Source organism: Prinia subflava, chromosome 12 (genome assembly GCF_021018805.1).
Source record: "Prinia subflava isolate CZ2003 ecotype Zambia chromosome 12, Cam_Psub_1.2, whole genome shotgun sequence".
NCBI lineage: Eukaryota > Metazoa > Chordata > Aves > Passeriformes > Cisticolidae > Prinia > Prinia subflava.
Genome location: NC_086258.1, coordinates 638,049 through 661,419, shown reverse-complemented (window position 1 = coordinate 661,419; position 23,371 = coordinate 638,049). Strand labels below are relative to the sequence as shown.

General features: G+C 48.1%; 1 protein-coding gene across 16 annotated transcripts in view; it reads left to right on the top strand.

The window, feature by feature from the left end:
• Positions 1 to 23,371, top strand: part of EXD3 (exonuclease 3'-5' domain containing 3) — a 258,853-nt gene that overhangs the window by 127,504 nt on the left and 107,978 nt on the right. For 11 of the 16 annotated variants that reach the window (XM_063409439.1, XM_063409435.1, XM_063409423.1 and 8 more), the window contains 4 exons: positions 628 to 794; positions 3,032 to 3,202; positions 10,752 to 10,805; positions 12,876 to 13,007. In XM_063409439.1, the coding sequence (XP_063265509.1) occupies positions 628 to 794; positions 3,032 to 3,202; positions 10,752 to 10,805; positions 12,876 to 13,007 (524 nt within the window). Of the gene's footprint in view, positions 1 to 627; positions 795 to 3,031; positions 3,203 to 10,751; positions 10,806 to 12,875; positions 13,008 to 13,109; positions 13,594 to 23,371 lie in introns of those variants that run through there. The other 5 variants (XM_063409438.1, XM_063409437.1, XM_063409431.1 and 2 more) reach the window with 5 other exon arrangements.

Below are 23,371 nucleotides of genomic sequence, written 5' to 3'. Positions count from 1 at the left end.
CTAAATCTTTTCCTGGTGCATCAAAGGACAGTCTGCTGATGCAAACCAGCCCTTTGTTAAATTCGACTATCCTTGAAGCTGACACAGTTCCCACAAAAGTTAATCACTGAGACTTGTCAGACTGGCTGGGAGAGTTCTCCTGTTGCCGTTGCCTGTGCAGCAGCACAGGGCAGTGAGTGTGGGCAGGTGATTGCAAACAGCTTGGGCAGTACCTGCTCAGATATTGCATCTCCTGGGGAAGTGTCCTTCCCATCAAGAGATGTGATAAGGAGCTGTGTGCAGGCTCGGGGACAGCGTTCCTTCCTGTGAGGAACAGGGGCTGGCTGGAGCTATCTGGTGGTGGTTAGAAGAGCCACACTGCAGTTTGCATTGAGTTATTTGGTTAGAGTGGAGATGGCAGAGCCTGTCTTTAGGAGCTCCTGCCTTGACCCCCTGTGACTATGGGTTCAGCTGTGATGCTCAGTGAGTCAGTTCTGGAGCTGAGGGTATGACCTGAGGGAGTTGCAGCTTCACAGTTGTTCACAGTGGCTTTTACAAAGGTGGGGGCTCTTCCTTGCCTCGGGAAAGACTCTAGTTTACTTTTGAATGAGCCTAATATGATCTGAGGCTCACATTTCTTCCCTGCAGCTTCAGATGCCTACTGCTTGCTGGAGATCTACGAGAGGCTCTGCAAGGACCCCGAGAGCTTTGGTCTGGGTTCAGACCTGAAAGAAAGTCTGGTGGGAAAACAGAGCAAAAAACCCAGGGCAAAGAAGCAGCTGAATAAACAAGAAGCACCATCACCTTCTGGACAGGTTTGTAAACATCTTCAAAGAGCTGCTTGTTGCTCAAGACCCCTGCAAATCACATACTGCTGCTCTCAGTCACACCATTCACTGTGCATGGCTGTTCTCAGGACTCTTGCAGCAAACATCCTCCTCACCCCTCCCTCCCAGGACACCGTGCTCTCTCCTTGGCCTGCCTGGATCCAGCTTTCCCTGCACTTTGAGGTTCACTTGTCTTTGCACAATGTGGGTGCAGATCTGTGCACAAAGCCCAGTGAGCCTTGCTCATGGAAATGTTCCTTCCACATTTTGGGTTTGGATTCTGTGGCCAAGGCTTCAAAACTCTTACTCCCTTACTTTTGTTTTTTACTGAGCTTCCACACCTTGCTTTCACACTGGGAATATCTCCTTTATTGTGTCTGGAGTAGAAGTCTGCAAAATTAAAAGCAAATGATCCATCAAAAATGCCTTTCTGCTGAAGGCTTGTCTCTGCCTCCCTGCCCACCACCAGGGCCTCTCCCAGACGTTTGTGTTATGGCAGAGCCTTAAAACTCCACCAGAGCTGTGTGAATCTGCTTAAGTATCTTGGAATGTGACTGGTGCCTCTCAGTAATAAAGTTTTACATTTAAAATGGAACCATTCATTGGTTTGAGCACCTTTAGAAATCTTGGCACAAATCCCATTTTGTTACTGCCTGAGAAGACTCCCTGTGTGTATATGTGTATCCTGAGGAGCCCCAAGTGTGTGTGGAGCTCCTGATGTCAGTGCTTCCTTCCATGGCTGAGCTGCTACCTGTGTCCAGCTGCTGCCTGTGTGTAAATGTGCAGCATCCATTGGCCTTCAGCAGGCAGGAAAGCACAGAGCAGCTCCCTGAGCACCGTGTTCATGGGAGTCCTGTGTGTTACAGCAGAGCCGCGTGGCTGCTGCAGAGGTGGGAAAAATGAGCACTTCAGGCTTCAATCACCTTGGAAACCCACGGGTCATCTTTGTGTTCTGTACAGTCAGATTCATTAGCCAACAGGCAGTTGGTAAAACCTGGACTGGGACACCAGAAAAAGCAGACTTCTCCTGACTGCATCCTTCAGGACTCCAAGCTCTCTTTCCCAGGGTTTCCTGGTCCACTATCTGAAGTGGGGCTAGTGACTTTTCTCCTTTATAAGCTTTTTGCTCTCTGCTGGCATGAAACGTGAGAAAAAAGCTCTGTTTGACAGTGCTGGCCACTGGATGGACACTGGCTGAGAGCCAGCTGCAGCTCCTGCACATCTGTTTGAACAGCAGCAGCAGCAGCTGGGTTAGCACTCCCAGCTGCCTCAGCTTCAGGGGGCAGTTCCAGCCCTTGTCACCGGACTCTGGTGTCTCAGCTACATCCACCAGGATCCTGCAGGAGCTTGTGAGAGCCCAGTCTGCCCAGTGCTGCAGAGCCCTGGGCACAGGACCAGCTGCTGGGAGCTGCAGTAGCACACCAGTGTTGCTCCTGGACCTGAGCTGGTTCCCATGGAGAGCCCAGGTGGAGCTGTCTGATGTCCCACAGCATTCCCAGCTTGAGGCCAGCTCCTGCAGAGGTGATGTGCAGTGCTAGCTCCCTGCATAGTTGCTGGCAGTGTCCTTCAGTCATCCCAGCTGATTCAAGTTCCTGGAGTCAAAAGCGGGACATTGGAAGTTCCTTAATAACTTCCCTTCTCCATGAATTTAGCTATTGTACTTCTGGGACCCTCCCAAAGCCAAAGTCCTCCAATGCAGGAACTCCCGCAGCAGACATCTGAAATAAAATGAACAGAATTCAGGCACTGTCTATTTTTAGCCTTCTGAAGATATCAGAGTTGATGTGGTTGCTTTGTCTACCTGTTTCTCCCTCTGTTCCAAATCATAGCTTTGGCACAGGTTTATTAACTGCAGACTAATTTAGGGGAACAGCAGCCTTGACTCTGTTTCTGTGACTTCTTGAAGATGAATGTCTGTGCAGAGCACTGGAGGCCAGGCTGGCACTTCTCCAGGGAAAGCCTGCAGGTCCCCGGATCAGGTGGCCAGCTGGTCAGAGAGGGAATGGCAAACTCAGAATTAGCCCCATCATGTTCTGCCCCCTGCCCAAGGTGGTGACGGCAGTGTGGAAAGTTTGGGAAGGAGGATCTGGAGGTGCTGCAGAGCATGGGGGAGTGGTGACACAGGTGGAAGGAGGCAGGTGGATGTGCTGTTGTGGGTGAATGAACGCAGGGAGGAAATACACAAATGTACTGAGAATCAGCCTTCTGCTCCTGCCTTTCTCTAGGAATGCCAAGGACCCAGATCAGAGCCCTCCCAGCCCCCTGCCCCCATCTCCCCCCAGGAGTTCAGTGTGGTCTGTGACAACATGCTGCAGGGCCTGGGGCGCTACCTGCGCTGCCTGGGCGTGGATGTCTGGCTGCTGGACAATGAGGATGACCATAGGAAAGCTGCTGAGGTGAGTTCACAGCTTCCGTCTCCACGGGGACATGATGGGGCTTACTAGGAAGCTGCACTGGTGTGCTGGCTGCAGGAGCTGCCCTGTGGATCTCTCCTTCCATCGCTGTGCTGAGTCCCAGCTCTTTGGGTTGCCCCAAGCTCTGGCAGCTGGAATCAATTGGTCCCTGCAGCGGTGTATGGCCTTGGTTCTGCACTTCCAGGAGAGAGGAGGGGAGCAGAGACTGCTATGATCTCACTCCTACATGTGTCTGTTTGTGTCATTGGCAGCTGGGGCAGCTCGAGTCATGAGAAGAACACAAGTGGAGGGTAAAGATCATAGAATCACAGAATTGTTTGGTTTGGCTTGGAAGGGATCTTAAAGATGATCTCCAACCCCCAAAGATGTGACCAAGTGTCTTTAGGAAGGCTGTGTGTTTGCAACAAGACAAAAGTCAGTGAAAGGAGCCAACATTCACTTATATTTCTAATGCACTCCAGTTTGGGCCCACAGGGAAGGTATTTGTCTGCTGTGTGTCCAGGTCAGTGGGGCAGAACCATAATCCAAAGATGGCTGTTCAATACAGAAAGGAGAATGTCCTTAATCAATGGCCATGTAATGTCCTGGCCACCTTGTGAGGTGACTCAAAGGGGATTAGGCACAACTTGCAGAAATATTTGGGAAAGGAAGAGGGGACCATGAGTATTGCTCTGGGCTCCCATAACAACTCTGCCCCTCTGCCCATCGGATGACAGACAAATCCTGCTTCATTTCAGACACATTTCTGCTATCCCAGGAGTGCAGATCACAGAATCACAGAATCCCCTGAGTTGGAAAGGACTCACAAGTATCATCCAGGCAAGCCCCTGTCCCTGCACAGACCCCCAGCAACCCCACCCTGGGCATCCCTGGCAGTGCTGTCCAAAGGCTCCTGGAGCTGTGGCAGCTTCGGGGCCGTGCCCATTCCCTGGGGAGCCTGGGCAGTGCCAGCACCTCTGGGGGAAGAACCTTTTCATGATATTCAACCTAACCCTGCCCTGACACAATTTCAGGCCATTCGCTCAGGTCCTGTCCCTGGTCACAGAGACCAGAGATCAGTGTCTGCCTCTCCTTTTCCCCTCACCAGGAAGTTGTAGCTGCAAGGAGGCCTGCCCTCAGTCTCCTTTTCTCCAGGCTGAACAGACCAAGTGTTCTCAGCCATTTCTCATACAGCTTCCCCTCAAGGCCCTTCACATCTTCTTTGCCCTCCTTTGGACACTCTCTAATGGCCTAATGTCTTTCCTATATTGTGGTGCCCAAAACTGTCCTCAGGGCTCGAGGCGAGGCCACCCCAGCCCAGAGCAGAGCAGGACAATCCTCTCCCTTGACCAGCCTGTGATGCTGGGCCTGATGCCCCCAAGACACAGATGTCCCTCCTGGCTCCAGGGCACACAGATGTCCCTCCTGGCTCATATTCAACTTTCTATCAACCAGGACCCCCAGGTCCCCTCCCATGGCACTGCTCTCCAGTATCTCATTCCCCAGTTTGTTTGTATATCCAGGGTTACCCCATCCCAAGTGCAGAATCTGGCATTTTCCCTTGTTGAACTTCATCTGGTTGGTGATTGTCCAGCTTTCTGACTTTTCCAGGTCTCCCAGAGGGCCTCCCTGACTTTGAGGGAGTCAAGAGAGATAGTCAGCCCACACAGTGTGTGCTATCAAATATGCATGGATCACCCGGCCTGGTGTGCAGGATATTTCCTCTTCAGATGTCTGCTTGGCGTGAATCTGGGGCAGGCTCTAACTTCTGCAGAATTAATTAATATCTCCTCCCTGCCAAACTTGCACAAGTTATTTAAACAAACTGGTTCTCAGTGCCTCCCCCCAGAGCCCCATCTCCACTTCTCATCCCCGTCCCTTATCGTGCCACGGACAGGATGTTGGACATTGCTTTCTCTATGGTGACCGGACAAACATCCTTTCACTATCAAAAGCCCTTGGAGTGTTACTGTATTGTAGAGCCTTTGATCTGGGCTTGACTAATCAAAGATAAAGACTCCTCCCACCCTGTTTTATATCTGGCTGGTCCTGATTGAATCAAAGTTGAATTTTGACCACCTTACACCTAAAAACTTGGGAATGTTACTGCAAAGGCCAGCAGAGGGTTTGGATCCTGGTCACTGAGTAGAGTACAAGACAGATGGTTTGGGTGTTGTCCCAGCACAGTCTCAGACTGGTGTTACTAGGAACACCTAAGAGTGTACAGTATTAGTGTTTACTCTTCATTAAAGTCTTTTCACTCAAATGATTTATCAGTCATATTACACTTCTCCTTGTGCCAAGAACTCTTGCAACACCTGGCATTTCCTCCTTATTGTTCTCATTCCTTTTCTTCATTAAAGTAGCTTCATGTATTGTTGGGCAGCTGAGTCTGGTCCTTCAACCTCTGTTATTTGGGATCAAGCTTAAAAGCCTGAGAACATCCTAGGCTGTGCTTGGACAGTTATGGATTTTTGTTTGTTTGTTTGTTTGTTTAGGGTAGCACATGTGGCAGGAATTGGTTTGGCAACCGCCATTCCCATGGATATGAAACCTTTGTCCTGTGTTCTGCTTTGTGTTGTGCTGTTGTTATTGACTAAATATTTTATCTTGGACTTGTCATGGTGAGTTTATCATGCCAGATCTGCAGACGTGTGAGAGCAGGGCCTCTGGCACTATGATCCACTGGATCCCCTCTGGCTGACCAGATTTAGTGGTGGAGTTGGCAGAGCTGGGTGAGTGGCTGGATTTGGTGACCTGGGAGGTCTTTCCTAGCCCTAATGAATCTGTGATTCTCTTGTTCTGTTTATCTGCTCTGAGATGATACCAATTTGCAGTCTGTGATTTAATGGTGCCATTTAATTAGAACTTGACTGGAGAAATGAGATTAAAGTTGCCTGTCATAAGTGCAGGTTCAGAAAATCTTTAAAAATGGAAAACCAGTGGAAATTCATACTGAAAATGTCTCTGGTTAAATCTGTCCTTGTGTGAAAGGCAAAGAATTCACAGGCTGTCCTTACAGAAGCATTTTAGTTCCTTTCCATGAGCAGCAGCCTCTCAGAAGGCCAGTGGGGGTAGTTCTATTAAAGCTCTCTCACTTGGTGGGGTGGCCATGCTGTTTTTCCCGTACCACCTTGCTGTCTTACCTGCTGTCCTACACCTGTGTAGCTCAGCAAGTCTGCAGCTGGGGGTGAAATTAGTTCCAGATGTGCTGGACAAGCTCCTTTACCTGACATTATTTGCAGCCTGTGCACTGAGAGCTGCTGGGACCCACCACGTGCTGTCCCCAACGTGTCCTTGCCCAGCAGCAAGGCTCAGTCCTGCACCTCGAGCAGGGCCTTTGCAGGACTTTGGGCAGTGGTCCAGACTGGCCCAAGCCTCTCTGCTGTGTGGCCTCTCTGAAGAAGGGCTTTGTGCATCCAGCCATTCCTCCCCGGGAACTCTGACTCCACCTCCAGGCAATCCATGGCGTGAAGAATGCAGAGATTCCATCTCTGGGATGCAGCAGGTTTTGTGTGTGCAGGTGCTGGTTTTGGGTGATCCACCCTTTGCCTTTGCACTTACTCCTATAAGCAACATGTTATTTGCAATTAATACAAGTCTCTTTACTTAAAATTGTGTCCTGTGCCTGTTGTGTTCCTACCCAGGCCTTTCATGCCCCATCCCTGGAAAATTCCAGGTCAGGTTGGATGGAGGCTCTGAGCAGCCTGACCTAGTTGAAGATGTTCCTGCTCACTGCAGGGGAGCTGGAACAAGATGACCTTTTAAAGATTCCTTCTAAACCAAACTATTCTATGATTCCATCTTCTCTTCTGCAAACTTCTCTTTGCAGAGAATCTTAAACCTATCTTTTGAGTTTTCCAGGTAATTAGAAGGAAATGGAAAAGCGGATGTTCCTATTTTCTCTGCAATTTTGCAGAATCATGCAAAGTAGTGGGATTCTTCTCATACCAACCTTACAGGATCACCCAGCAGCCTGAGTGACTGCAGCAGATCCTGCAATGTTGAACCTCAGGGGCAGAGCAAAAGTTTTAAGAAAATGTTGGTAGTCTCTTAGGTTTCTAATAAGAGACTCAGTGGAATCTCAGAGCTGCTTCAGTTGAGTTCTGGGTTGCCTTACTTTGTTTTTTTAATGGACTTTGCTCTTGGTCTTCAAAATCATCCTCATCTCTAAGGATAATCTGATGCTAAGGCAAACCTGGTATCTTTTGAAGTATGCTAATAACCAGAAGGCAGGTAAAACTGGCTTCCTGAGGCTCCCATGTGGAAGATTCCCTTGCAAGGTTACACCTACCCTCCAAACCTCCAGGTGAACCAGTGAGTTGCAGAGGAGAACCAGGCTGGATGGATCTCAGGAGCCAGACAGAGCACTGTGCACCCAGATCTAAATTGCCCTAGACTGATTTGGAGCCAGGTGACACAAAGGATTTTAATCCTGCAGTGAGCAGATCTTCACCTAATGGGGGAATCTAATCTTGGATCTTGTCTCAGCTTTGACTGGCTTTTTCCATATTTTTGATGTAGATGACATTCTCCAGGTTTGCTGGTCTTTTTAGTCTAGTGGGGAGCTAAATTCACAGAGGACAGATGAAGAGCTGTGTTGCTTTTAAGATCAAGACTTGGCTTTTGATGTTTGGTCAGCAGGAGGAGAAGGTCTTTCATTGAGGACCTTGATACAAATGGGTCTGCACAGAGAAACAAAACTGGGTGGACGGTTTTGTTGTGACACTTAAGGCCATGTTACAAAACTGTGTGATAATTCTGTGCAATTTATACTTTTCAGGAATGCTGAAGAGAAGTTTAAGGTTGCAATACTGTGAGGGTTGGACTGAGGGTGCTCAAAGCTGTTAAGATCTTGGTTTACTGTTTCTTTTAAAAGAGCCTGGGATTACAGGGAGGGGCTCTGGGTTTGGACTGGGTTTTGCGATCCCCTTCTCTAATAGATCCTTGTCTGGGTGCTTTCCCAGCACATATCCTTGGGCAGATGCTTTCTGTCCACCCTCTTTTGATCTAAAGCGGGGCTTTGCTGGCCCAGGCTCAGGATCACTGCAAGGGGAACACAGCTTTTCCTGGACTGCAGTTTGGCTCTTCAAGGACATGTGGCATTGCCCAACATGTGTCTTGCACAGACCTGGCAAAGTTTAACTTACAAATCCACAGCCTTGTGCTGCTGTTTTTTGGAACCTCCTTTGGCCTTAGTTCAGGACACTTTGGGTTGTCACGAATTATCCTGCTGCTGGTGCTGGCTTGGAAACAAAGGGGCTCTCTCTGTCCTCTCTTCTCAGCCGTTGCCCTTCCAGGTCTCTCTGACAGTAATTCCTGTGGGTTCATTCATTTCTGCAGGATGGAAGTTGGCTGAACAGACAGGCACGTTAAGGGCTAATCAGTAATACCAACAGATTAGAGAGTGCTTTCTATCCAGAAGGTCTGAGCCTTTTCCAGAGGAAGTTGATATTATCTTTGTAATAGATTGTGAAACTGAGGCCAGTGCCCTCTCTGCAGCACTTGGGCTGGAGCACAGGTCCCTGACACCCATGCCAAAATGCTGCCCTGGGTGTTCTTTTCCTCTCATTTGCATCCCTGACCACACATCCCCCCACGGTCCCAGTGCTGCCTTCCCTTGTTGCTTTTGGAGAAAAAGAAGGAATTGTGCCCTTTTCTCCAGCACATACCCTCTGTGGTCTCAGTCAGATGTGTGCTATCACATGGCTTTTTTGGCTCTGTGTGCTTCTCTCAGTCGTTGTTCCAGAGGCAGAAAAACATGTTGGAAGAGTTATTGCTTTTCTCCTTTTTATTTGATGTTTTTTGCCTGTCTCTGCAGAGCCATTTAGATAAGGGGATTTATCAAGCTTGAACTAATTAACCCTGGATGCAGAAAGTCAGAATGGAGTGTTCCAGCTGTGAAATCCTCAGACTTACCCTGAAGCAAACATGAGTCTGGAGGAATTTCACATCCCTTTTCCCTTGTCGGCAAATCCCTGTGGTGACCTTTTGCTGTTGCCTTACCAGACTTCCCTCACTAATATGCCACAAGGGTGCTGTGGTGGCTGCTCAGCAGCAGGACTGCATGGGGTGTCTGTGCTGCCCCTTCAAGGCTCCTGTTCTTAGAGGTTTTTTTCTTTATTGAAAGAGAGAGGGTTGATTTTGAAAGAAATCCAGTCATTTTGCCTGTAGGAAGATGCTTTAGAAGTTGTTGCCAATCGCTTTCTCATTGCAGAACTTTCAGCCAAAGAGTGACTTCACAACTAAAGGAGAGAAGCAGATACCTGAAAGCTCAGGAAGAGGAAAAAAGGACAAAACAAGTTGTCTAGCTGCCTGCACGGAGCCTTCAGAACCTTCTCCCCCTTGTTTCGTGTTGCCATAGGTCTAGTGAATCTTAAGAGAATGACTACCCAAGACAGAGCTTAAAAGTCATGGTTGGTTTGTCTGATGTTCCCTGGCTGTGCTCGCTGGTGTCTCTCTGGGAAGTGCAGCAGGACTCTGATCCCAAATATGTCTTCCTGCCAAGGGTAGAGAGGGATCCAGAGAGAGCTGCTGCACTCTGAACCAGATGAGAGACCTCCACAACACACATCTGGAGTCAGTGAAAAACATGAGGGCTTCCAAGAGAATCTAAGCTAGAGGAGAGAAATAATCTCATGCCTACTTCAAAGCACTGATCTCTTGTCAGCAGGATCAGAGCTGAGTCCTGGTTCACATAGGAATCCTTGGGAATCCTTCTGTTGCTGCAGTCATGAGGCTCTGTCCCTCCTCCAGGAGGGTGAGAGGTGGGAGGGAGGGGTGTCATTCAATCATGTGAGAGAAGGACACTTCCACCCTTGCAGCTCCAGATTTAGTGTGTCCCTTTGGCACCCACACCTCTGCAGTGTCCCTGGCCCCGTGTGAAGGTCAGCAGGGCAGGTGATGAGCTCCCTGGTAACTCAGCACAGACCTTCCACTTGAAGGACCAGACCTCTGACAAAAGCTCAGGATTGCAAGGCAGGAGGTGATAAACTGTACAGGAGATGCAGCCTGGAAAGGTGCATAATTCCTGTTGTTGGGTTGCCAGGACCATAACACCCTCCTTCTCTAAGGAGCATTTTTTGTTAAGGGTATGAAGTTTGCAGACACATTTCATGGTACATTTTTTTTCTGGAATTACCTGCTTAGGTTTTTTTTTACTTTTTCCCCTGTGCAGCAGAACTGTTTCCTTCTTTATGATCCAGACTGGGGAAATAGAAATAGTCTGGGTTAAGGAAAAAAATAAAATTCTGGTTTTGGATAGGATTGTTTCAAGGTGGAATGGTTCCCTGGGCCATCTGTGGTACAGATGCACCAGCAGCTTGTTCCAGCACATGGGAGATGAGGCAGGGATTGGCAGGGAGGGGACGAGTAGTGAGCCATACCTTGAGCTGCTGTTGCTGTCAAGAACCCTTGGTCAGATGTGGACTGACACTGAGAGAAACATTTGATATCTCCAGTTCACCTTCTCTCTTCTGTGACTGCAAGTAAAGCTTGAACTCAGCATAACTTCAGCCCCTGTTCATGAGGATTTTTACTGTTTTTTTTCCAGATTGCCCGACAGGAAGGAAGAGTCATTTTGACCTCTGGACTCCCATATCAGACTGTGAGTGTTACGAGCTGCTGGCGTGTTTCTGGCACTGATCATTGCGTGGTCTGGGGTGTGCAAGGGAGACAAGAGGAAAAGTCAGACATGAGTGCAACAGCTGGCTTGGCTTTTTCATGTTTTCTCTACTAAAAGCTACATTTAGGGTCTTCAGAGGTTTGCTGTTCTCAACCACCAAGGCTCAGGATGTAATGCTTTTTTATACTTATTCTCAGTCCTGCATAAGTGGGGAGAGCGATTGCTATCCATTGGGGGCAGGAGTGGAAGTCAAGCCAAGCAATCCAGAGCAGTGTGTTTCTGTCTGGTCTCACTGGCAGGTGAAAGGCAGCTCAACTCTTGTGCTTTTTATCTCAGAAATTCTTGCTGGCTGTCTCCACACTGAGAAACTTTCAGCCCTCAGGGACATTTCTTCAGGCTTCGAAGGGAGAGATTGGAGGGCCCCAAGCAAGGATCTGGTGGAAGCTGGAGAGGTTTTGTGTTGCAACAGATAAACAGAAAAGCCAAAGCAAAGCCCAACCTTGCCCTCAGCACCAGCTGTTCAGAGCTGTTCACAGACATGCTTCAAAATGTAGTGCCGAACCTGCCAAGTCAGTGCTTGCAATGCTGTGATGTTCTGCTGCAGGTCCTTTGCAATTTTTTACTGCCCAAAAATCCGTTTGGAAGAGTGAAACTGTTCTGGATGAGCCAGAGTTTGTTCACATGAGCCAGGGTACAGGACTTCTTTGTCTCAAATTGTCAGTACAAAATCTCCCAGCTACTCAGGCAGCCAATCAGAATATTTGCAGAATAGGGGTTGCTGATTTCCTATGGAAAATCTGAGTGTGGAATAAATCACCCCCCCCATAATGAGACACCGTGAGGCAGGTGCAGCTACCCTGTAGGTTCCTTGAGCCTACAGCTGGTGGAATAGGGAATTCAGCATCCACCATCATCTTGTTTGGCAGAACTCTAACTTCAAAATACTGTGTAGGAATTGCAAAAGGGAAATAACTGCTTCCAGGTACAATACTACTGGGAAATGTCTGGTTCCCTCAGTTCCCTTGCCTTTGGATGCCCTCCACAAGGACGGGATGACTCTGCCAGTTTCCTTTATTGGTGTGTAGCTGATCCCACTCCTATGAGTCTTTAGCATGAAAATGTGTCTGGGACTTTCCAGTGCTCATTCCCAGATGCAGACTTCTTTGCAGAGTGTGAAACAAACATTGAGGGACTGCCCACATCAACCCCTTCAAATTTCTTGGCCATGAGGGAACTCCAGGTGGAACGTTTGTGTGAATCAGGAGGGTTGAAGTGGTCACTGGACAATGTTCCATCATTGTGCTTTGGCACACTCTGTGGGATCTGGCCAAGCTTCATCAGAAAGCTGGGATTGAGTTCAGTTTCCTTTTGCTGCCCTTGTTAGCACCACCTCACCAAATCATGAGTTGATGGGACTTGGGTATATTCTGTGGAATAGAATAATGAAATTCTTAAGGTTAAAGGTTGGAAACGACCTTTAGGATGATCAAGTCCAACTGTAAACCCAGAACCACCACTGTGGTCCCCACTAAGCCATGTCTCCAAGTGCCACATCCAGATGACTCTTGAACACTTCCAAAGATGACTCCAACACCTCCCCAGACAACTCATTCCAGTGCCTGACCACCTTTCTGTGGGGAACTGTTCCCTGGAATCCAATCTAAACCTCCCTTAGAACATCTTGAGGCCATTTCCTTTTGTTCTGTCACTTGTTAGCTGGGAGAAGAGGCCAATCCCCCTGGCTGCACCCTCCTGTCAGGGAGTTGTAGAGAGTTAGAAGGTCCTTCCTGAGTCTCCCTTTCTCATATTCATATTTCATACACATAAATCATATTTCATACACATGAAATCACGCAGTGCTTCAGGAGTCAGAGTCAAGTCCTGTACCCTGCAGCAGTGGCTGTTAGGTTAGCAGTTGTGGTGCTCAGACCAGAATTCAGACTGTAAACACATACCAAATCCAGGCATTATTCAGAATTCAAACAAGACAAGAGAATCAGAACAGCTGCTCGTGCCCTGCTGCCCGGCCTCACTGGTGTCTCTGGTTTGCAGCTGCGCTCCCAGGTGGGAGAGGGAAGGTGTTTCTCTGTTAACTGCTCCAAGAAGGCGAAGGAACAGGCGCTGCAGGTGCTGAAGCACTTCAACGTGCAGGTGTCCCCCAGTGACATCTTCAGCCGCTGCCAGGTAGGACGGGGCTGGCTCAAGCCTCGGCTCCCGCTCGCTCACCGCTCCCTGCGCTGCCTTGGTGTTCTGGGCCTTGCACTCAGTGTCTTCTTGGTTCCCAAGAGTTCTGCTTGAACTTTGACAGCACCTGGCAAAGCCGTGAGGAATTCTGAGTGCAGTCACATCCGTCACAGTGCTGAGGGCTCAGTCAGAGGATCGGAGGCTCTGCATCTGCAGCTTTGCTAGAAACTCGCCTGTTTTTCTGATTTTTGGTACTTGGCATGTGTTTTGGCATCAGCTGTCATGGTTAGACTCTCTTTGTTGCTGTGTTCTCTGTCTAGGACACATGCTGTTTTAATTACAAACCATGTTTAATTATGGCTCTGTGATTCTGTTAACACTTAATTACTTTAATAGGAGGATTTTTTCATAGGACTTCTTTTTTTTTTTTAGAAGCTATTAGGTTAATTCATGTCCATGCTAGTTGATGACTCCAGATTGTGTTTGGCACTGGACATCTCTGGATTGCTGTTAAGAATAAATTTTAATTGTGTTAGCTCAAATCACCATCTCTTCCAATTTCACTCTTGCATTTGTTACAGCAACACACCGAAACCTATCCCTTCCCAAACTGCAATATAAACCAATAGGGAACTTCAACATATCTCACCTTATCAGTGTTCAAAGAGAGAAAAAGAAGCAAGTTGGTTAGAAAATTAGCTTTTTCTTAGTGATAAACAAACTAATGAATCTGTCTCAGTGCCTCATGGTGGAAATCTGGGGTCTCCTGGCCCAGTGGAATTGCACAAGTGGTGAAAGAGCAGACACACCAAAGAGCGTGTCCTTCACCTCAGTTTATATCTGCTGTCAGATGCTGAAACTGGATCTGTAACTTAGGGAGCAAATGAGAGTTGTCCAGCTGGGCAGGTTGGCTGTGAGAGGAGGCTGACAAAACTCCCTGCAGGCTGGATCCACAGAACGGGGGTTCATCTTACTGCAGGAAAAATGGATATATTCAGCTATGGGATACTGCCTTCAGTCCTGTGGTTTTATTGGCCCAGAACAGATTGCAGTTGTTATACATATATTTATAGTGGCACACTGGCTTCTTGGCTGTTTTAAACAAATCTTTAAAAAACCTCGTGGATTCTCCAATTCCCTGACATCCCATAAAATAGCAGTGTTCCTCCTGATGGTTGTTGAAATACCACAAAAATAAGCACACACACACACAAAACCATGCTGCAGGAAACTCTGTGCTCTCTAATAAATGCACGAGACTGTGCAGCAGATGATGGAAAACTGACCCCTCACCCAGCATCTGGGGTCTGGAACTGGTTAACTCTATGGGTTTAGTACATGCTGTCTTAGTTTACAATATAAATAGGGGTAATCAATCTGAGTAGGAATATATACTAAGTGTTCTCTTACTTCCAGGAGAAATGCCTTCCCAGTAACTTGTGGTGGTGGAACAGCTGCATGTTTTATACCCCTCAGCATGGGAAGATGCTGATTTGTCAAACTTCTCCCTTTTCTGAATTGTATTTACCTTCATTTAAGGCCTTGACATTTTGGAGCTGATTTTGCTCAGCTGCCTCTGCAGACAGCACAGGTTTGGCTGATGTGCTGCTGATGCTCTGGAGAAGAATCCCAGCTCTCCCAGCTGCACCTCCTGGAGTTGTGTGCAAGGGGAGCCGTGGGCAGCACAGGGAGTGGGATCATCCTCCAGCACTGCAGAAAACTGACAGCTCACATCAACAACGGCAATTTCTGCCTTCAGGAGCCTGCTCCAGGCCTCCATGGCCTACAGAGACCTTAGCGGTTCTTTTGTACAGCCTTCCTAAAACATCCTCATTCTTTGCAAATCTAATTGGGCTTAATTAGGATGGAGGCTGGATCCTGAAACTGCTGAGCTGTGTTTGCCAGCCTGTCTGTGCTGCTCGGGGCTGGGTCACAGACTTTAGGGCTCCCAGACGGCTCTGAGCTCTGCCCCTCTTGCAGAGCATTTTGCTGAGGGGTGACAGAGTGGTGGCAGAGAGTTTTGGCTGCCTCTGCAGGGGGAGTATGGTGGGCAAACCATTAGGGCCTCAGAAAGAGCCAAGTGCTGCTGTGTCCACGCCAGGCAGGAGGAGGAAGGATAGGCAGTACTGACCCATGAGTGAGGCCCCTCTCCTCCCTCTCCTGCATGGAGCTGGGCCTGAGCTACCAGCATGGGGTGGGTCATCTGTGCCATCAGCCCTGGCTATGTGTCACAGGAAGCAATGTGGCATCCTGCCTGCTCCCTCTGTCTCATGGAGCAAGGACATGTTTTGTCTCCTGGATTTCTGTTCTGTAAATGACTGGAGTAAATATGGCAGCAAATGTTGTTGTAACAATTAATGCGACAGAGTGCATTAATTAGTGCAGAGCACACAGTAAAAATAGGTCCAGATTCAATGTTGTACCCAAAACTGCTGGAAAATACGTTTCCTCTGTCAACTGCCTCAGCAGGGATGGACGGGGTCTCTTGCAGATGTAAAGAATGGGCTTGCTTTGTAACCCTGCCAAAATACTGCTGTTTTTCTTCTGTTAAAACAATGTCCAATACTGGCTACCTCTGTCTGACCTAGAGCAGCAAGTGCACAGGGAGTGTCATCCAGGGGCTGCTCAGCATTTCTGCTCCCATTTGTGCTGGGCTTCAGCTTGGTCACTCCAGTTAAAGGCACCAGGATTTGGACTGCTGCCAAAGGTGTCAATGACAGTGCAGGAATGACCTTTTCATTCCATGTGTTCCTCAAGTGCTGCTTTGTAAGGACTCAGTGATGATCCTGGTGAAGCCACCCCTGCACAGGAGCTGTAGCTGGGCCTTGGTGCTGCCTTTGGTGAGCAATATTTTAGTGGGACTGAGTGAAAATAAGATTAATTCCATCTTTTGGTGACACGCAAAAACCCCCTATAGAAGTTCTACATTTCATAGCCTTAAAATGTTACAAACCCATTCCTTCTATTTGAAATGCAAATGTCACATGCCTGTCACCTCTGCACACATTTGAGCATCTTGTATTTTTCTTCTTTTCAGATAGCTGAAATACTTCCTTCAGGAAGGGACAGTGTGAAATAATGCTTGGGGTGTCCAGACATGATGAAGTCAACATGCAGAACCTTTATAGTAGTTAAGAAGATATCTGTGGAGTTGTTGGGGGCTGTTGTGGGGCAGCCATAGGGTCAGCTCACAGCCCGACTCACCCAGGAGATCAGTGATGCTGTGCTTTCCACAGCTTGGAGGAGGTTCTAACACAGAACTAGCAGTTAAAGAAGAAAAAAACACCTAAACCTGCTAAAGAAGGTGGCTTCAGTCATGGGCACAGATAGTTGATAGCTGGGTCATTTTGTAGCAGGGCGAAATTCAGCTCCCCTCCCAGATCCAGACTTGACCCTTTAGCCTTTAAGCTGGCTGGGGCAGGGACCCCACTTGAACAATACCTAACGCAACAGGAGGCTGATCTCAGGTGAGGTTTCAAGGCTTTCCTGCAAGGAAAAATGATTGCAATTATATCCCCTGCAAAAATAAATGTGCAGGGAAGAAAAATCCCAGGCTCCAGCTGCAGTTTGTGCATCTGAACATTCACAGCAGTGTCTGTTTCCCACCCATCCTGGTGCTGTCCCAGTTTGGGATATCCTGCTGTGACACTTGGGTATGGCCTGGTGGGACAGCAGGAGGACATGAACTCCATTTCTCCATGTCATTCCATCTCTTAAACTCTTGACAGCAGCTATGTTTTGGCAGGATCCATTATCTGCATGACTGGGGTGATTTTTGCCATCTCCCTTTTCCATGCCATATGACTGAAGGTCCACCCAAAGCAGGTGTGGGCTACACCTCTGGACTTGCCACTATGCAAGGGCCTTGTCACTGACTGCTTGGTGAGCCTGAGGGCCCAGGACCTTTCATTTCCCATGGCTGAGGTGTCTGGCCCAGCCAGCTTGTGTCAGTGGAAGAACACTGGTGTGGAAGCAGATCCGTGGAGGCGCAGGGCTGGCAGGCTTAGGGTGAGCAGTGTTGCTGACAGGGAGGAATCCCAGCTTGGATGGTGATAAACTGAGGAAATAAACACTGCAAGTTGTTAACTTTACATCTTCATATCACAAGGGTTTGCTGCTATGGCTTGAGGGGACAACTGTGTTCAGTGTTGTCTGGGCTCACCAAGAAATTCCTCCTGGAATCTGGAAGAACCTTGTGGTTAAAGGTTTCTAACTTCTGTAAAACCCTCACTGGTATGAGGCTCTGCAGCTGGGTTTGGAGCCAGGAGGGCCTGCACATCTGCAGAAAAGCTGTGCTGGGCTTTACTTAAAAGTGTAGCTGCTGCTCAGCTCAGTTCTGGGTCTGAGGCTTTCCTTGGGTACGAGGGGGGAGCGGGCTGAGGGTCCCGTGAAGCCTCTGTGCCACCCCCACCTCCCCCAGGCCTCTCTTTCCTTTCCCATCCTCTGTTTGACTTGACCCTTTAGCCTTTAAGCTGGCTGGGGCAGGGACCCCACTTGAACAATACCTAACGCAACAGGAGGCTGATCTCAGGTGAGGTTTCAAGGCTTTCCTGCAAGGAAAAATGATTGCAATTATATCCCCTGCAAAAATAAATGTGCAGGGAAGAAAAATCCCAGGCTCCAGCTGCAGTTTGTGCATCTGAACAGCCCCGTATTGATGGTGGAATTATCTGCACATTCAAATAGGTTGTCTCTTGCACTTCACTGAATGCTCTGATCCTAAATAAGCAAATTACATCACCTATTCTGATGTCCTGTTTAACTTATGACCTCAGCCTGAGCACTGCAGGATGTGAGAGATTGCTGCTCAATTTCATTGTCTGGAGATCTGATATATTTTTCTACTTTTTTTGGCCCCCCCTTCCCTGCCCTTTCGGTTTCTAGACTACTCACCCCAGCCTTTACAAAGGTGTTAGCACGGAATTAGGAGTAGGTGGGGGCAAGGGGGGAGGAAGAGAGGAAACCACCTTTTTTTTTTTTATATTAGGTGCAAAAGCATTCTAATAGTTGCAGCAAATGTTTCTGGTTTTTTGTGGTTTAGGTAATGAATTTCATTGCTGCAAAGCTCATCATGTGCAAGCTGATTTTTGCAGAGGGAGCCTAAGATGGAGCAATCCATTTAGCAGGGACAAAGAAAAAGGCCTTGTGATGAGATGGAAACCCTGCACTTGGGGCACTTGGCGAGAACCTTTAGAGCCAGCCTGGGAACTCTGGCAATATTAGTTGATAATTAGTAATATAGATCCCTCAAGCTGTCATTTAGATTGAAAATGTGCATGTCTCTCATGAGCCTCTGTCACACCAATCTGATCAGCAGGCTTTTTTCTTCCTTTTATGTGGGTTGCTCTGTCAGTCCAGATGATGATGAGAACTGCTAGGCATCATCTTTCTCACTCACTTGTGAGCTGAGCAGCCAGCTCCCGCTCCAGTGTGGCATGGAAGTGGAACCAGGGCAATTTTGCTTTGTGGTCATCTTTCCTGGCCTGAGCAACAGTCATTTTATTCATTTTAAAATACCAGTCATCCTTCCCCATGTGCAGAGAAAAACCAGTAAGATTTAAACTGCGTATTTCATGAAATGTTTCTGCCCCAGCAGACAGCAAGGGGTTGGCCTTGGGAGTCATTCAGGACAAAAAGCATCTTCAGCTCCAGTGGGGCTGAGACATGATCAAAGAACTTGAAAATGTCAATTCTCATGGCCCCTGGTTCAGCTTTTGAGTTGCCTTCCACCAATGCAACATCACATCCCACTTACTTCCTTTCAGCCCTGAAATCTCTTTGGAAAGTGCTGTGTCACCCTCTAAATGAAGAATTAAGAAGGGTTATGTGTGCTGGATTTCAATGACTTGGGAATGTTGAGAAAGAGAATATCATTTGGAAACCCTGTGTGGTTTAATAAAAGGTTCATCCATAGGATGCAATTTGTCAGCGCCTACAGGTCAGGAAAACCTGTGATTAAGAGCATCTGTGGTTTCCCCAGATGTGTGAGTGAGCTGCTTACTCCTCCCCAGTCACCCAAACCCGGGCTCAGCCCGGTGCCTGACAACAATGTGAGCTGTGATTTCTTGCTTCAGAGTGCGATTGTTCAACACAAAGGGTGAGGCCCTCTTAATCTTTTTGTTTATCCTGGGCTTGGCAATTCCGATGTAATCTGCAGCCTGTGCTGCAGAGGCTTCAGCCAGGAAGCACAGCTGGTATTATTCTGCCTCGACAGACACTGTTGAGGGAGTGAATTGCCCTCTAGAGGTACTTGTCCAGGGCTGGCTGAGTGGCAAGAGGCTGAATGGCTCCTCGCCCTGGCACAACTCTTTCTGTGGAGTGGCTCTACACAGCAGTCATTAAATACCATCAGACTCTGGGATAATTTGCCATGGCAAATTCTGCTTCTTTTGAGTCTCTGGCTGAGATGTTTATCTGCTAACCTCTAATGGTTTATAAACGATAGTGAGAGCTTGTAGTGCGTGGTCACTGTTACCACAGGGGGTGGGACACCCGAAAGTAGCACAAAGATCAGGGACTGCTTTGGGTCGGAAGGGACCTTAAAGCTGATCCAGTTCCAATGCCCCTGCCATGGGAGACCTTCCATTATCCCAGGGTGCTCCAAGCCCCAGTGTCCAAGCTGGCCTTGGACACTGCCAGGGATCCAGGGGCAGCCATATCCTGTGCCAGGACAACCTGTGCCAGAGCCTCCCCACACATACAAGGAAGAATTTTTCCCTATATCCCATCTAACCCTGCCCTCTGGCAGTGGGAAGCCATTCCTCATGTCCTATCACTCCAGATCCTTGTCTCAAGTGCCTCTCCAGCTCTTCTGGAGTCCCTTTTAGGCACTGGAGATTCCAGTAGACACTGAGCAAGCCCCAGCTCATGGTTGCCAGGCAGGGGGGCAGCACTCTATCCGTGATGGCTCTGCAACATGATATGTAAGTGCACACAGCACCAATTCTGTCAAATTCCTAGCCTGGAGTTGGCTTAGCCCTGTGCTGTTGGCCACATAAAACTCAGAGTCCCCCAGAAAAGGGCTCGGCTGGACCTAATTCTCAGCACCGAGCCTGGCCGGCACTGCCTGGTTCCCACAGACTGTACACTTCCCTGCCAAGATTTCAGTATCTTCAGAAATTCAGTGGAGCATGAAGGTCACAGCGAGGGGAGAATGACAGCCTGAGAGTTTTTTTTCCCCTTTCAGCAGCTCGGAGCAGACTGTTGTCTCTCTCTCATGTTGACTGTTTTCATAGGGTTAGCGTGAAGTTTATGTTTTACACAGCCCAGTGGCAGTCGGAGCTGGGATCAGCTGTGCTTCTTCAAGGAAAACGGTCTCATGTTGCAGACTTTCTATCTCAGTGTCTGCAAAAGCTCGCTTTCCTGTGATTTTTCTTTACAGATCTTTGTCTTGAGATTCTCTTTGTGGATGTATGTGAGACTGTACCCAAGGTTTCGGTTTGGGTATTTATTTCAGTTCTTTTATTTTCACTTGCAAAGCTGCAGGCGGAAATTAAACTTCAGCAGGGAGTGGGGGAAGCTGTTAATTTTTCACAGTGTTATGTATGCCAGTGCTCAAAATGATGATGCCAAATTAGCCATTAGAGGTCAAACTTCAGCTGACAGCAAATGTTTTCTTTTGAGGAAGCCATCCTTATTCCTGGGAACCAGTTTTGTTGTCCTGTGCTAAATGCAAGAAAGGTATGAATGTGTGGTTTTTCCTGGAGGGAAACACTAGCTGGAAGAATGTTGGTTTTAGCCAGTGGAAACAGCACAAGCAAACAACGATTGGCAGTGAAAACAGCACTTGTATTTAGACTAGCAAAGAAAAGAAGACACAATGTAGTACAGAGTAAATGTCCTTTTATACAGCCTGTACAAGATTTTTTCTTCCTCTCATGGGTTTGGACAGACTATGAAGTGCATTGGTCAGCAGAGATGCTGGTGCACTGGGAGAAAGTAATGAAGGGTCAGTGGGTGACAGTGATGGAGTGACTGTAAGGAAAACGAGGAACTCTCTGGAGAAGGCAGTGACACAGCTCTAACTCCCATGTGTCCTGAGGAAACTGTCCCCATGGTTTCTCTCAAATGTCATGAGAAAACAAGAGATTTTTAGCCAATTTAAGTTCTGTTGGTTTCCAGTCCCCTGTGCCTCCTGAGGTCATAGTTCTGTGTACTGACTGTGTCAAGAAGTCAAAATTCCCATGTTTTATGCACTTTGTAGTTTCTTCTCCTTTTTGACATCGGTGCCCTTGTAATGTTCTTTGTTTGTATGTCATGGTGAGGGTGGCTTGGCCAGTGTTTGAGGGGTGGGGACTCACCAGAGCAGCACAAAGATCATGGAATGCTTTGGGTTGGAAGGACCTTAAAAGATCATCCAGTGCCACTCCCTGCCATGGACAGGGACACCTCCCACTATCCCCGGCTGCTCCAAGCCCTGTCCAAGTCTGGCCTTGGACACTTCTGGGGAACCAGGGGCAGCCACAGCTGCTCTGGGCACTTGTTACAGTACTGAAAGTCTGTACCTGCACAGATAAATCTGGCTATAATAAGAAACCAAATTTGGCTCTCCTAGTTCAATAAACAAGTCCCTAGGTGAACAATCATAGGATAGATTTAAACTCAAACAGAGACCTCAACCAACCCCTTCCAACCCTAAATACAGATATATCATTAAGCCTGGGAGCTGGGCAGTGTTAAGACCCAGACCAATCTGCTGTCTAGATCCAGGAGTTTTGAACTCCCTATATAGAACGGTTATGAACAATAAAACAGGTTGTTTGTCTTATGATCAAGAGAATTTGAGCCATGATTTCTGTCTCCAACCTATGACCGCACATAGCAGGCACCCTGTGCCAGGACCTCCCCACCCTCCCAGGGAATAATCCCTTCCCAATATCCCATCCATCCCTGCCCTCTGGCAGTGGAAGCCATTCCCTGTGTCCTGTCCCTCCATCCCTTGTCCCAAGTTCCTCTCCAGCTCTCCTGGAGCCCCTTTAGGCCCTGGAAGGGGCTCTGAGGTCACTCTGGATCCTCGGTGAACAGCCCCAGCTCCCCAGCCTTGCTCCAGAGCAGAGGGGCTCCAGTGCTGTGATTATCAGGGCAATGTTTTCCTGTTGAGAATCCTGCACAAAACCATTGTCCCATGGTTGCAAATGCCACTAACTCCTACTACGTGCTTTGTGGGGACTGCACAGCTCTGTAGCCATTCCATGTCCACAGCAGTGCCAGCAGCAGAATTTTGTTCCTTCAGAGGAGGAATGTTGGATCTCCAGGTATGTTTGGAGCCTTCCTCAGAAGCACCACAGGCTGAGCTGCACATACTTGGTTTCTGTGTAGAGTTTGCCAAATCTGTAATTGCTCAGCAGCATTTATCTGAAGACCTTCAGGCATTAAACTGTGTCACTTCCTATAGCATAAACAAGCCTGTATCTGTTAATCATGGTATTAATTGGATGAGGAGACTCCCTGTGGCAAAACTGTGTGTCTGTGGGTTCTGGTGAAATGTGGTGCAGGACTGTCTTTGGCAGCTACTGCTGCAAAGGCATTTCCAGCTGGTGATGATGGTCAGAAACTTCCGTGGGGTTCTCTGGCCTTTCCAGGAAGGAAGGCTTTGTCCCCACAAGGTGCATTTGGTCTTAATGAGTGGCTGAATGGAAGAGACCATTTTGTGTTTGTGCAAACCCTCTCATCCAAGGACTACACAGAAACAGGGACAGTCATAGCAGTATCCTGGTGAAAACAGAGACAGAAAGCCTTTAAATGAGTTTCTCAATTCGTGTGTTGCACCAGTCTTGATGAAGAGGATATTTTGCAGCTATTGTGATGAAATGCAGCTAAGCTCAAGGTAGGATCTGGCTGAGCAAGCTTAGAGGGAGAAGTGGCAGCGTAGGAGTTTTGGTAAAGGTGGAAAATGTAACATTCAGCTCCTTGTGAATCATTATCTCTTCTCTGGATAAGGGGATTTGAGTGATTTACTTGTCCTAATTTAAGACACACAGTCTGAGTTATGACCCTTTTATTCAGGGAGGTGCTGGGACAGGATGCAGGTGAAAGCCTGGTTTTGTCTCATGCCCAAAAGGTTCTCTATTCCCATTCCCACCTCAGCTTTTCTCTTGATGGTTTCTGGGAGAGCTGCCTCTGCTGAGGCATTTTAGTGAAGTGAGAGAGAGGCTAATATCTGAGATGAGCACAGGCTGGTTTATTTTTCTTACTGCACGTTAAAATGCTGTGGTTAAAGGTGTCCTGCAGCCTGGAGGGTAGTCCCACTGCCCTTGTCCACCCCTCTCGTTTGCAGCTCACGCCTGGGGAGGGGGCACATGGGCAGCCAGATGTTGAGACTGATCTGACTGAAATGGGAATTCCCATCCAGAGCTGGATCTGTG